This window comes from Cyprinodon variegatus, unplaced genomic scaffold (assembly GCF_000732505.1).
Source record: "Cyprinodon variegatus isolate N-32 unplaced genomic scaffold, C_variegatus-1.0 Scaffold896, whole genome shotgun sequence".
Taxonomy (NCBI): domain Eukaryota; kingdom Metazoa; phylum Chordata; class Actinopteri; order Cyprinodontiformes; family Cyprinodontidae; genus Cyprinodon; species Cyprinodon variegatus.
Window position 1 is genome coordinate 244,664 of NW_015151349.1, and position 15,678 is coordinate 260,341.

The 15,678-nt window shown below is 38.0% G+C and overlaps 1 protein-coding gene across 1 annotated transcript; it reads left to right on the forward strand.

Moving 5' to 3' along the window:
• The first annotated feature begins 752 nt into the window (after window positions 1-752).
• LOC107099669 (nuclear receptor subfamily 4 group A member 1-like) lies at window positions 753-13,267 on the forward strand. The gene is made up of 7 exons (XM_015397890.1): window positions 753-884; window positions 4,461-5,296; window positions 9,009-9,138; window positions 9,356-9,519; window positions 9,612-9,814; window positions 9,912-10,090; window positions 10,171-13,267. The coding sequence occupies exons 2-7, from the start codon at window positions 4,463-4,465 to the stop codon at window positions 10,431-10,433; spliced, it is 1,773 nt and encodes a 590-aa protein (XP_015253376.1). The 5' UTR covers window positions 753-884; window positions 4,461-4,462; the 3' UTR covers window positions 10,434-13,267.
• The last annotated feature ends 2,411 nt before the right edge of the window (window positions 13,268-15,678 follow it).

Genomic DNA, 15,678 nt, shown 5'->3' on the forward strand with positions numbered 1-15,678 from the left:
TTCAGCATGGGGGTGAGTAGAAAATGAAGGCTAATCATGTTTTGGGTGTACTATTCCTTTAATATATTCGGGTAAGTTGGCGTTTCTTGTTACTACATTGACTTTCATTTTTGCCATCAAAATATCCATATTTTTTTAATGTTACAAAAGTAATAAGGTCCTGTCCAGGATTCCAATAACACTATTGGCTTGAAGTTTTGATTTTTAAAGTATTTCACTAATTTTCCCTATAAAGGGTTAAAAGTGTGTGTTATCCTGTAGCTCTATTGATTTGTGGTTAAAAAAAATAAATGAGGCTGGTTGTTTTTTTCTTCTCAAAAAAGTATATTAAATAATGTGTTAAACAAAAACTAAATGTGAAGAAAAAATGTTTTTTAAATATTGCTGCAACAGTTATATATATTAGGGAGTTGACAGTAACCAGTGATAACACACCTCACATGTGCTTTAGAGCTAAATTTCCAGTCAAAAACCGTCTTATCCTCCCAGTTTGGGTTATTTTTAGCCCTTTTTTCATTCAGTAATAGCCCCATGTGAGCGCCGCAGGCTATATTTAGATTAACGTTCACTCTCGGCTTTTGCGTCAATGGAATCCCGTGCGTGCGTCACGCCGAACGACGTATGGAGCGCGAGGCGCTGATTGGTGCTCCCCCCGGAACGTTTTACCGCCCCTTTCACCATTTATGGGCATGGATCCGCCTTTCTGGCGGCGCAGCCAAAATAAAACAAGAGTGTATGGAGCCCACCGCTGTGAGCCAGCGTGTGAGCGGCGGAGAGGGAGCCTGAATGGGTGGGTGTGCCGACAGCAGCTGACAGAGCTGGCTTCTTCTGTTTCTCTGCTTTGGAACAAATAAAAACTGAATCTGGATATTTACATTAAGCAGGTGAGTGAACAAGCTTTTAGTGAAACTTTATTGTCAATTAGTATACACAGAGTGTATAAAAACTGAAATTATGTTGTTTAAAACTTACAACAGTGATAATGAGCAGCCTAAAACAGTAAAAAAAGAAAAGTAAAAATGTGATCAGTATAAAAGAAAATAAGTTTAAAAAAAATATGGTGCAAAATGCATAAGTGTACATTTAATATAGTTTGTATAAACTTTGATTGTGAGCTATGTGATGAATTAAACCAATTAGATGTCTACCAGGAATGATATTTAAAGTTATTTTTTTAGAAAGATGTTTTATTCTCTTTGAGTTATTTCGTTTAGCACATAATTATTATACGTGTTTATTCAGTTTGCTTGTGTTACTTCAGCCTGATTACTCAAAACTCATACCATCAATTTAAAGTTCCAAAAGAAATTCAATGTGAATTTAAAAAAAAAGGTTCCTGGATGGGAAGCGAAAGGTCTTCAAACTTGGAAACAATGTCTAGTGTATTGTTTTGTTAAAGTTTTTTTTTGACTGACTATGACCTGGATGACTGAGAATCTTCACCAGAACATATTAAAGTAACTTTTTGAACAATCAGATACATCAATTAAGGATGTTTGTTCATTTGCAGAAAAAAGGAATAAGAATAAAAACTAATAGGCCAGTAGATACATGTCCATTCAGCTAAAGACACCCACATAATGTACAAACAGGCTTCACCACCTTTACCACTCTAACTGGCACTAAACCAGAGGGGAAATACAATCTGTTACACTCCATGGTACGGCCCTCTGTGAAAGAGGGTTGTCCTCCACTGAAGGAGGTTTTTCAAAGCATTAGCAGCCAGTAACACAATATCCGACAATATCCCAGCGATCTGCCGGACCACTGTCTGCATTTTCAAAGAGGACTGATAGGCCCTGAAGCAAGAGAAATGGCATGTTGGGATGAAATGAAACGGAGCACTTCTAAGGCGCTAACATCGGCTACTGTTTGATGTCACAGAGGAAAGATTGTTCAGTTCTGACATAAATGATACAAAAACGGACAAAAAGATTCACCCTCTTGGCATTTTTACTGTTTTGTATCCTGACAACCAGGAATCAAAACAGATCTTTAGAGAATATAAATCACTTAACATAAGAAGCTTAAAGTTTTGTAGATTATGAAGCAAACAACAAATAGGATGATTAAACAGGAGCGCTTAGCATGCATAACTGTTGACCTCCAGTTAAGGTCAGTACTTTGTAGAGCCACCTTTTGCTACAGTTACAGCCAATAGTTGCTCTGGTTAAATCTCTGAGCCTGCCACATCTTGCCTCTGGTATTTTCGCCCATTCCTCAATGCTAAACTGCTCCAACTCTTCATGTTGAATGTTTTTCTCCTGAAAACGGTGATCTTCAAGTCTAAACACAGACTCTCAAATGGCTTGAGGTCTAGACTTTGACTAGGACTTTTCAACACAGCTTAATGTGTCTTCTTAAACCGCTGGAGCATTGCTTTAGCAGTCGGCTGCGGGTCAATGAGCTGCTGGAAGGTGAACCTGCGTCCCAGTCCAGAAACACAGGCAGCCTGACGGATTATACTCATGAATGTCCCTAAAGTTTGAACCATCCATTTTTCTATCAACTAGGATCCGTTTCCCAGAAAAACATCCAAATTCAATGGCCTGTCTGCTTTCTTTTGTTCCTTTGGGATTATTATTTGACCAACATTAAAATGCTTTCATATTTTGGTCTTTTTTTTATCCCAGGGCTGGAAACTTAAAGTAGGGAAATCATATTTAAATGTCAAATCATTCTGGCTTAAAGATGTATATAAATGTACTCTTTACCAGACCATATTGTCCCAAAATTTGTAAGATTTCTATTTTAAAAAAAAATCCTGTTTTAAAATTTTTTTATTTTTTTTTCTTCGTTATCCTCTGCAGGCCAGTTAGTTACACGTCAGCTTGTACACCTAAATTCGGCCAATCATATATTAACGCTCATCCGTCAATCACATTTATTCGTTCATAGCATCTTGATTCATATGTTGCAGCTAATATACACAATGGTTGAAATTAGAAATCAGAATCATTTCCTTTCCCATTGAGTTCCGTCCCAGTGTTCACGGGGATGGACGTCTGTGTCTTCAGCAGGCGTAGAGCTAACAGAACTGGCAGCGTTGCGAGGCAAGGGCTCAAACATGTACGGCTGGAAGCCTTCTACACCAAACCAAGCTTCTGCCGCCCTGGCGTCCTCTTCCACAACATCTTCGTCCCCGCTTTCCTCCTCTAAATAAAAATGGATGATGGAGGAGACTCATCCACGACCTCCGACACTAAACTCTCCTCCTCTTGCATGTTTCCTCTGTCCATAGCGTTCCTTGACAGTGTCGTTTCTAAGTCACCAATTTAGTGCTACTTGGTCCCAATGGAATTTCCCATTGGGAACCTACTAGCACTAAGTTGCTAACTGGTTAGCAAGATACTTCCGACAAACCGGCCACAATCAAACTTGCTTGCGAACCTTCCGCCACAACAATTCCGCCTCCTTGATAATCGACCAATCACATTCACTTTATTAACTCGTGTAAAGTCGGGCACCACTCGGGAGAATTCGGAAATGCAACGGTTGGAACAGCCGCTTCCCTACGACTTTAGGCACATGGCAATTTTCCAATTCATATTGCCAGTTATATTTCAGAAAGATTCAGTTTTAATTTTATAGATTTCTGGTTTAAATGCAGTCCTAGTCTGATCATGCAACTTTTATTTGTAGACCTGTAATGAAGTCATAAAATTTGTTGCAATCCTGAGCATGTGGCGACACAGGAGCCGAACAAGCTTCTTTTAACGGGAAGAAAATTCAGGTGAAGGCCCAGCATAACTGTCAATCTGACAATACCGACTGCTGGTCAATCATTCTTTTAATTGTGAAAAACAAACCGAATACTCAGATTACATCATCAATATAAAGTAAAGAAGTTTGATTAAAATGCATTGAACACAAAGAAATTATCCAATCCAACTTTATTCATAAAGCACTTAAAAATTTCTCAGAGGACCAAAGTGCTGTACAGTGAAACAACATAACACCATTACACAGACTCAAAAAAAGCAAACAAGCATAAAAGACTAAATTATAATCATAGCTATAAAATCTATAATGAAATAAAAATAAAAGTAATTTAAAATGATGTCTCACAGACTAAAACCAACATCAGACACAGTTTTGAAAGCCAGGGCAAAGAGATGAGTTTTTAAGAGCGATTTAAAATCAGACTTATTTCATTTGCAATGGACGGTCATTCCACATTTTTTGGAGCTGCCACAGAGAAAGCACGATCGCTTCCGTTTAGTTTTTGGCACCTCAGTGAACGTGATGGTGCAAGAGGGTGCAGCAGCTCAGAAAGATAAGATGAAGCAAGACTATGTAGAGACTTAAAAGCAAATAAAAGAACTTTAAAATGAAGCCTAAAATGTACAGGGAGCCAGTGTAATGAGGCTAAAATTGGGGTAATGTGCTCATATTTACGTAATGATAACAAATTAGCTTTTATCTTTAACTAACAGACTTTCTTTTCTCAATTGCCATAGCGATGCCCTGTGTACAAGCCCAGTATGCATCCGTGCCCTATGAAAACTACTTCAGCTCTGAGCTCCTGAATCCTGACCTCAGTGCCAAACTCATGATGGAAATCTCTGGCCAAAAGGACCAGCTATCAACATCCTCACTACCCAGCATCAACACCTTGATGGGAAATGGTTACATCGGGGATTTTGATGCTTACTCCTGCAAGATTACCACTTCCCCTCCTGCCTCTGCAGCCTCTTTCAGTCACGCTGCTGTAGCAGAAAGCGCTAACCCACAGATGCAAAACCAGCCCTTCAAGCTGGATGATCTCCAAGTGTACGGCTGCTACCCAGGATCCTTTTCTCTCAGCTGCCTTGAAGAAACGCACTTGTCATGTGGCTCAGATTATTATGGAAGCCCCATCTACGGTACGGGCTCTCCTCCAACACCAGGCTTTCAGACAGAGTCTGCAGCTGTCTGGGATTCCCCTTTCAGCCCGTTCCCCCAAGCCCTTCCGTCCTCTGTAGAGAAGGCCACCATGGCTCAGCAGTTTTCATTTTTCACCTTTAGTAATGCACAGGAGCAGCACTCTCCTTTGGATCATCATCACGATGCACCAACTTGTCAAGAGGATGCCTTCTTTCTCTCTCCGCACCAACATGTCTCCCCTATTCACTGCCCCACCATGTCCCTGGAACATGCACCACTGGAAAGCCCAAGAACTCTGGAGGGGGGGATAATGTCTCCAAAAATCTCCAACCCTGGTTCCAGTGAAGGTCGCTGTGCGGTTTGTGGCGATAACGCCTCCTGTCAGCACTACGGGGTTCGGACCTGTGAAGGATGCAAAGGCTTCTTTAAGGTAGGAAAATAAAATAAAAATGTTTTAAGCAGTTAAATTATGTAGGATTGTTCTATTAAAGGTATTGTGGAGGATTTTCGCAAATTTTTTAACAAGACTTTGTATGAATACGAGAGCGTGCACAAGCAATTTCTCATCATGCACGCTCTGTTTAAAAGTTGCAAATCCCTCAATCCCTAAATAGAGCAGCGACTATATAGTGGACTCCGTTCGGACAGATGATCACTGCTTTTTGCTCCCTGTTGGTCACGTAACTCCTCCACTGCCTGCGCCATCTTTATTAGTTGCCGTTGTCGGGTATCCACAGCCTATGGCGACAGCGGGACGCTGTGACAGCAAATCCTATAATGCTTTGCGAGGAGAGCTCTCCGTGCAAAGCATTCTGGGATATATCTGTCTCTTTTTAGGCCTTTCTTTTCTTCTCATACACTTCGTAGACACTTTTTCTCTTACGACCCTCAGCTATTTTCAAAGAACAACGTTGAGAAAGGTGAGCTTCAATGGCTGTCTGAAGCTGTAGCTCACCACAGATATACACCTGAAAGGGCGCATGTGCAGAAAAAGATAGCTGGACGAGCAGGTAGGACGGCCTTATGTAAACGTATCAGCAGAATGATTGACAATTAGGAGGATGATCCACCTCGAAATAACTTAGACAAACTTTATTGTCTTTTTGTATACACAGAATGTATAGAAAATGAATTTTCGTTTTGAACTCAATAGAAGATTATCCTCTATACCTTTAACCTTATGCAAGCAGTATGAGCAGATTTAAGGTACATTTTGTTTAAAGATGATCATTCACTGTCTGCATAGGTTAGAAGTCATGATTAGAGTCTTTATTGAACATTAAATATTATTACACATTTTTTGTTCATGTGCTCTGCTGTATACATAAGGATATTTAAGAAAAAATTATCACACTGATCATGGGGGCGGGTTCTAGGTGGGGGGCCAACAGGGGCCAGTGCCCCTGTAGAATGGGGCCTGGTCCATGTTCGGAAAGCATGAAATGCCAAAATTTAAATGCACATTGTTTTTTTCTTGAAATAGCTGTATATTGCCTTAATTCATACACTGCAAAAAATGGAAATCTAGAGAAGTAATTTGTTTTCTTAAAATAATTGCATTTTTTGTTAGATTGAGGAGGTAAGAGAAATTTTGCCAAATGAACAAGACAATTTACATTTAAAATGAGAAAACACAATTGCATTGTCTTATTTCAAGTGCATTTTATCTAATTATCTTATTTTAAGAGCAAAGATACTAATTTCATTGGCAAACTATCTCATTTAACTCCTCAAATCAAGGATAAATACACTTAATTTAAGAAATCTTTACTTATTTCTAGATAATTTTTCAGTGTATATTTAAAATAAAAACTTTTCTCTTGTTTTAAATGCATAGTGTCTATTTTTTTAACAGGCAAGATTATCCTTTCTTTGGTAGATCATCTTATTTATCTGAGGAAATGAAGGGCAAATACTCAGATTTTAAGAAACTATAACTTTATAGGTCAGTTTTTAGTATTGTGTAATACTAAATCACTTTCTTATACTGTATATATGCTCTGAAAGAAGAGACTGTAACTGATTTGTCCCTTAGACCAATTTAATACTTCGTCTTCACAATTTACTTGAACAATTTTATTTGTTCACTGCAAAAAATGTCAGTTTTTCTTAAAATAAATGATTTTTTTTCCTTGAATTAAGCAGGTAATCGCCAATGGAACAAGACATTTGAAATAAGATAAAAAAAATCTGCATTGTTTTATTAAGTGTCTATAAAATCTAATAATCATATGCTATCTTTTAGTGTTAAAAACACTCATTCCATTCCATATTCCATCTACTTATTTTTAGATCATTTTTCCTGTAGAAATATTCAGATATTAAGATTAGAAACGACAAAAATTAAAACATTAAGAGACTAGGTTTACATTTAGCTTCTATTTCTGCTTCTACTCGGTTTCTTTATGTTGCTAAGTAGCAGCATTACTATGTGTCTATCAATAGCGAACAGTATCAGTTAGCGTCAAGGAAATCAGGAAACTGACACTGTTAATGAAAGCAAACATCATTGATAGACAAAACTAGCCGTCAACAGCCACTTACTATGGATAGCATGCTGCTATGTATACCGTAGCTAATACTTTAGTCATAACAAGAACAAAATACACCAACAAACTCTTTATACATAAAGTAAATACATTCTATGGGTTTATATTATATGCCTTATCTTAAAAAAAAGAATCAGAAAATATTAATAACATCTAAACTATAGCAAATGGTGTCCAAATGTTTATGAAACAATATCCTGACTTCCATCAGTAACGGGGCCAGCTGTATCTACGCATCAAAGTTAACTATCTGAAATAATAAAGTATGAAATTAGAGGATTTAAACAAAATGAATAAATGGAAAAAAAGTTTAGAGTAATGAAGTTTAGAGTAACAATAAAGCAGAATAATATGGAAGAGGATTAGGGCTACAGAAAAAAAAAAGTTAACTGATTTTTACATATTATTTCAGTTTAATATGGTAAAAAAGTCAGAATTCTGACTTTTTTCTCGGAATTCTGATTTTTTTTTTTTTAGAATTCTGAATTTATTCTCAGAATTTTGGATCTTAATGTAGATGGGCACCCTGAAGGAAGAGATGTGGGAGCACTCAGGTTCACTGATAAAGATGTGAGTTGTTTGGGAGGGCCAGTAACACACTGGAAAAAATGACGGGATTAGGCTCATTTTTACGTGTCCGAGGGGTTCCCCAGTGATGCTGTTTCATAAATGGAAAAGCAGAAGGTGATTAAAATAAGAGAGCTAGTTTAGTCTTTAAAACTGACATGGCTACGGATTGATGCTAACATGTTTGTTAGCTGTCAGAATTCAGTCTAAATTCTGAAATTACAGTCAGAATTCCGAGATTAAAGTCAGAATTCCGAGATTAAAGTCTTTTTTATCATATTAAACTGGAATAATATTTATTTTTTCGATGGCCCTAATCCTCTTCCGTAGAATAATAGTACAAAGAAGAAGGTTAAAAAAATTATGTTTTATTATATTCTATGCAGAGATAAAAAAAAATAAAAGTAGGATTTAAATTTTAACTGCAGTTTGATATAAGAACGTTATGTTAATTTGCTGGGGTTGTTGTCATTAATTTTAAAGATTTGTTAAATAACTTAGTTTGCTTTTAGGAGTATTTCTGATTTGGGGAATTTAATGCTTTTGTGTAAAAATAATTTTGAAAACATGGTATGCATATCACACTGCTAAAACGATCTAAAAATGACTTAAAATTGCTTAAAATAAGTGTATTTACCTTTTAATTTGAGTGTTTATAACCCCTAAAATAAGATAACCGGATATTTTCCACTTGAATAAGAGATTTTTAAAACATTTTAACTATAAATTGAATTATTCCACTGGCAAAGTGCCTCATGTACCTGTTCAATTGAAGATAAATCCATTTATTTTTAAGAAAAAAAAGACTTGGATTGCAATTTCCTGCATTAAAGTTACGCTAGAGTTGGTTATCATGTTTGCATTAACCAGTATTGTTAAATTCTAGTTTTATAAAGTTGTTTGTAAAAGTGCCTCATAAACACAATGTTTGTTTTTTACATTATTAACTATAAAGTGGAATTAACATGCTAAGATCATGTAGCTATACATTTTATTCAAATGTTTTTTTTTAATTTGGTTTTACAGCGAACTGTCCAGAAAAATGCAAAGTATGTCTGCCTCGCCAACAAAGACTGCCCGGTCGATAAGAGGCGGAGAAACCGATGCCAATTCTGCCGTTTCCAGAAATGTCTTGCTGTCGGAATGGTCAAAGAAGGTAAAGCATTGTCGAACCGTCTTGGGGTGTTTATTAGTCCAAAGTACCATGACTACAAAATAGGATTTCTAGTGACAATTTATGGAAACTAAATCCATGTGCAACTTGAGCCTTAAAGTGCCAGCTGAAGGAAAGGGGGCATTGAAACTGATCCTGAAGTATGTATCAGTCGACATGTGAGGGTCATGCATGCGTCTTTCTCTCCGTGTCCCTTTAGTTGTTCGCACAGACAGCCTCAAAGGCCGCCGAGGTCGCCTACCGTCCAAACCCAAGACCACAGTTGAGCCTTCCTCAACAACCCCCTGTGTGAACATCATCGCTTCTCTCATCAGGGCTCATTTGGACTCCGACCCAAGCATCGGAAAGCTCGACTACTCCAAGGTACGCCGGCCATTTCCAGCAGGCCCTGATCTCCTCTCTCTGTACGAGAGACTTCAGACGTCTTTACAGTTCTTGATTTGTTTCCTCTGTAGTATCAGGAAAAGACAGACGACCTGAAAGAAAAGGAGGATGCCGATGATATAAGGCAGTTCTACGACCTGCTGACCGATGCACTAGCAGTGATTAGAAAATGGGCTCAAACCATCCCAGGATTCACAGACTTCTGCACAGAGGATCAGGAGCTCCTCCTTGAATCTGCCTTTGTTGAGCTCTTCATTCTTCGGGTGGCATATAGGTTAGTTAAATCTCTCTACTGTTAGAAATTAAGCCAAACATAGTAAATTCTTTGACTGTTGAAGACACTAATGGATTGGATGGTTTAAACTGCTCAGGTCAAAGCCAGAGAAGAACAAGCTGATCTTTTGTAACGGCCTGGTCCTCCACCGGCAGCAGTGCGCCAGCAGTTTTGGTGGCTGGATCGACTCCATCTTGGATTTTTCACAGAGCCTTCACCGGATGAACTTAGACGTGTCACTGTTTGCCTGTCTTTCAGCATTCGTCATCATCACCGGTAAGTCCTTTTATCTTGCTTCCCTGATTGGAAAACTTTAATCAAATCCATTTATAATGACGACCATGCTATGATTCTAGATCGCCATGGCCTGAAGGAACCCAAAAGAGTCGAGGACTTTCAGAACAACCTCATCAGCTGTTTAAGGGAACACATGAGTGGAATTGGATCAGAAGTGACACGGACACAGCCTAACTATCTGTCCCGTCTTCTGGGCAAACTCCCAGAGCTGAGAACTCTGTGCACTCAGGGCCGGCAGCGCATCTTTTACTTGAAACTGGAGGACTTGGTCCCCCCTCCTCCGATTGTGGAGAAAATCTTCATGGATACGCTGCCCTTTTGAAAACAAAAGAAAAACAAACTCTGATATGTGTGGAAAAACAAATCAAACAAGACAGCATTAAGGAGACAGTTCGTCCGTATAGGGCACTGACTAGTGTGCTATAATGTCTGATATTCTCTAAGAGACCTTTATTTTATACCTTTACATTTTACACATGCGTGAGAAATTTTTCATGCATCATAAGAGATTATTATCTGTGCCAAAACTACATGATTATCCAATTTTCTATGTTTAATCTGATTTGTAAATCTCTGTTGCTGAAGTAGATGTGAGAGCCTTATTGTGCTTTGCAGCTTTTAAGGTAGGAATTTCTTTTATTCAATGCGGTGTTCTAGCTTCCTCTCAGAAACACTAATTTCTTAAGAGACTGGTTCATGATCGCACTCCAAAGCTAACCCTCTAGCTTCCTGTCAGTGTCGATATATTTCATAAGTAAAAGTTCCGTTTGTGCTCTCTAAGGTCTTGGACCAAAGTTGAATAAAGATTTTATTTTGATACAGTCATTTATGAACCTTATTGCCTTAAGCGAGTGGGGGAAAGAAGTCTGTGCTGCCTTTTTGGAGCAGCCTGCTACAGTTTAACTCCGGGTAAACTCCCCGTACCGTGGCTGCAACCTGATTTCATTGTACTTTTTCTGTGATGCGCTGGATATAAACAAAAAGTGCCTTCATATAGCTATTACCCCCTTCTACAATAGAAGTGGAGAAGAATAAGAAGTTGGTAAAATGCAGCACCCTTCATAATAATTTCCCCCCTTCCCCATAATCGAGCTTACAATTGCTAAACTTCTTCCTTTTTAGGTTTTATAGTTTCTTTTATTTTTAATGTTTTGATGGTGAGAATCAAAGTAATGGGCTGTTTCACATCATATTTATAACCACAGAAAAACAGAAAGTAATCAATGAAGTATAGTTTAAAGGGGCATAGTCACAATGTATATCTACACCAAAAAGACCAAAATCCAATTGATGATGGTACAATAAGGTTATATACTCCAACTGTCCATCCTGATGGTGTTTTCTTTGTATTTATTTGAGCCTAAATAGAACCTCAGCACTGGGTGCAATGAGCTGACATAAACAGAGGTGGCGCCACCTACTTGCAGTACCACTGAACTAACAGAAAGCCAGATGGTGACACTAATGCAGCTATTAAATAAGTTTTGACCGTTCTGACCGTTGTAGTGCCTCACTGAAAACCGATATCTCAGAGGATGGGGCTTAAAAACATTGCTAACACACGTAGCGCTATTAGCAAGAAAGTGTAAAGTCATGTGTATCAATTTCACAGAAACTCTGAATGCTTTCTTAGCTTTAGCTCCAGCTTTAGCGTACTTCAACGGTCAGACTTTTATCAGTGCAACTCGAGTTTTATTCCACTTAGGCTACTTTCATACAGCAGCCTGAAGTAAGCCAGATCTGATTTTTTTTTATAATTTTTTTTGCCCATGTGTGACATATATCTGATCTTTTCATGACAGTCTGAACAACACAGATCCGATTTTTTTAATGTGACTCAGACCACTCGGCTATGTGGTCCTGAATCCGATACGTATCTGATCTTTTCAAATGCGACCCGCATGCGAATGGCCAGGTTGCATTCATCCGAGCTGAACGTCATTAATGCGCGACATAGGTCACTATTCTGCCTCTCGCTAAAGATAAGTGTCAAGAAAAACAACAACCATGGCGGACGATAATGCGGAGAGTAGTATTTATATTTAACCATGTTGAAAAGATTACTTTTTTAAGTTTTAAGGTTGGGAAAGATCAAATGCGCTCCAACGCAACCATCAATGTTTACTTCCATAAACACAGAGCGCGCTTGTTTGTGACGTCATTGTGTCCTTTACTGCGCATGACGAACACTTGCGTTGTATGAAAGCAGTTACCAAAGGCGATCACACAATAGTCGCATATATTTGGAGATGTGAAAGGCAACGCAAAAAAAAATCAGATTTCACGAAAAAATCAGAATTGAGCATTAAGGCCTGCAGTGAGAACGTAGCCTTAGAATCAAACATCTTCTTCTCCAACTTGATCTTGGACTTTTCTTTTTTTAAATACACTGGGAATTCTGAACTTGCTCGACTCTAATGTTTTAGCATCTTTAACGATTCTACACATGTACAGTGACGTAATTCTCGGCACATAATGTTGTTTTGGTAAATATACACACAAAGGCTATATTTACAATTAAACTGAGAAAAAAAGGGCTTAAAAGACAAGGATAACAAATACTGCACCAGCAGGACGCCGCATTTTGTCATAAAAACGTTGTCAACGCAACATATAAATAAATAAAATGTCAAATGATGTGACTATGTACCTTTTAAAATGCTTCACTTTGTTTCCGAGCTGTTAGTACTGCCGTTAACTGCAGAGGGTTCTGTATATCAGAGCCACGTCTCCTTTTGATATAAAACTGACCGAGGCATGTGTTCATGCTGTTTTAACACGGTTCTCAAGTGATGAGATGTCTGGGGGAATATAATCCTGTTCACATGCTCTTGAGGCAATGAAAGTTATAAGTACATCTCCATCCAAGATTAAAATAGATCCAAGGAGATGTCAACGTCTTCTTGTCCCAACAATAAAGTAGATCTTAACATATGAATGTTTACCACAAAATGCCTAAAGGGTCAGACACTTCAATATTTTATTTTTTTTGTTTGTTTGATATTTCTCTTTCATTGCAAATTAATCATGTGTAACAACATTTTTTAAAATTCTCTCTGTTTTTAAGTTTTGTACATGCAGATTGTTGTGCCTTTTTCATCATTTTCTAATCCTGAGGACTCAGTGAATTGTGATAAAAAAGATGAGCAGCTATAAAGACTCATGTTTAAACAAAAAGAAAACTGTTCTTCTCATGTTTTTTTTTTATTTTACAGTTCTATTATTTGGGATATACCTGCATTTGTGTTTGTCAAATGGAGCAGAATAAGGGAATTTCTCCAGTCCTCAAAGGATGTGCGTGATTTTACTATGAAATTGAAATAGAAAACAATTTAGAACATTAAGGGTGGTTAGACAGTCAATAAGTCTCTTGCTGATTATGTATCTTGCAAAAAAACAATATCCATCTAGCACACCCCTCATCCCAATATATTCATAACACAAACAATAGGAGAACATTACCAAGTAACAAATCTATTTTATAGTCTTGATTTATGTTGAAATACACCAATATAGCAGCAACTTTCCAACTTCTGACCTACAAAAATTGAACTCTCTGAATATTTCTTTTTTTTTTTCTTTTTACAAACGTTAGATTTAAATTTTACTATAGAATAAGTCATTGCTCTACATTTCATTTTACTAGGTCTACAGGCATGTGTATACACAAAACAGTCTGTATTTTGTTAACTAGCATCCGTTGGCATGCTAATATGCTACGGAATGCTGACATTTTGCCGTCAGTAAGATTAACTGACACCGAAATGTACGTTGTTGGTAATAGTTGGATATAATACTTGATGTTAACCAAGGGAAAAAAAACAGATAAAGTTCAGGTTTAAAAAAAAAGCACCTTCACTTTAAGGGTGTTACATAATGATGTGGCAGAAAGGTCCTTTTCACTCAGTCGGTGTCCGTTTTGTCGCGCATGGTGTTAATGTTGGCAAAATTCTTTTACCAGAGCAAGCCGACACCACGGCCCTCTCAGCCACAGAAGATTGCAGCACCGACGGCATTTAGTCACTTGACATCTGATCGTACTGTACACCACGTTCTGCTCCTCTGGATTTTGGCACTGGCAGACAGAATGGAAAAAGCAATATGGGAGAATAGAGGAGGAGGCAAAAAGCAAAGCTAGACTGCACATAGATGTTTTTTTCTTTTTTACAAAAAAGACATGCTAGCATAAAGCCATATAAAAACGTAATTGGGATTTTAAAAGTAGAATTAAGTCAGATTCAGCAGTTCAATAAAGCTAAAAGCATCTTATTATCTGATTGAAAAGTTGTAAATCTGCTCTCAGTGTCAGGATTCATTCTTTATGAACCCGTATCTATAACAGGTCAAGCATGTCCTCCCTTCAGAATTCCCAAACCCAAACTCAAAATACATCCTCATGTCAAGGTATCTCCTGCTTTGAGATGCAGTATTTCTTAACAGCATCTTTTTCCAAAAGTAGAAAGATACCATCTGGAGCTGGCATTGGCTCTTTGACCTCTGACCTGGCATGCAACACTGCTTTTAGGAATGGACCATGGTCTTGCATCCATCATACATGTGAAATGTTCTGACGAGTAAAACATGTGGCTTACTTGTCATGGTGATTTGTATACAAACATCCCAGAACAAACCAGATTGTTCTATAGCAAAATACAAGCTTGTATATGTAGGAAGGTAGGAGCAGCATGGTGAGTGGTTTTATTTGAAAAACAAAATAAAACAAAACAAAACCTAAAGAACCGGAACTAGGAGAGCAAAGTTTGAAGCAACAGCAAAAACAGCCATTGACATAAGCAGACGAGACCTGAACGGAAACTGTAATCCAGCTAGAAACAATGAGAAACTGGGAATAAATAGCAGGGGGAACAGGTGAGATGCATGTGTGTAACAAGCAGCTGCAGGACGACTGAATGTAGGGTGGCGATGGCTGAGGTGAAAAGCTGATGAACATAAGTACCACTGCCCTACATGTTTTAGACATCTGTTTCAGTCCACCTGATTCAAATGAATGCATGACCTCCTCAGCTGATATTTAGTGCTGAATTAGCCCGTGGCTCGATCTAAATACTTCAGACTTAAGCTCCTCCTCCTGTTCCTTGCTCCTATCCCTTCACCTTCTGCGGAGTCAACAGTATAAATTCTATCCAGAGTAGGAAAGGAGTTCGGGACTGCTGTGCTGAATCCAGACATCATCACGATGTTGGACACGTACGTAAAAAATGAAAAAAAATGGACACTTTTTTTTTTTTAAGTAGAGAACAACAATCATTCAGTTTGGAATATAGACAATTTCCTTATTCACATATTTTATAGAACACCTGAAATGACCGTTCAGTTAGTTTTTTTCTTTTTCCTGTCTTAATGAGAGCAGTGGGCTTTATGCTGCCCTGCAAGGCTTTAAACCTGGGTTTGAATGAAGACAAAGCCATTCTAAAGTGCATATCCTTGAGCTCATTTAGCGCCTGGATCCATATTTATTTTTTATTCTGTTCATGGTGGAGAATCCTGTTTCACAGCAGCAGGTTGAGACAAACATCCTCTAAATGTTCAGGGTCATCTTTGAGCAC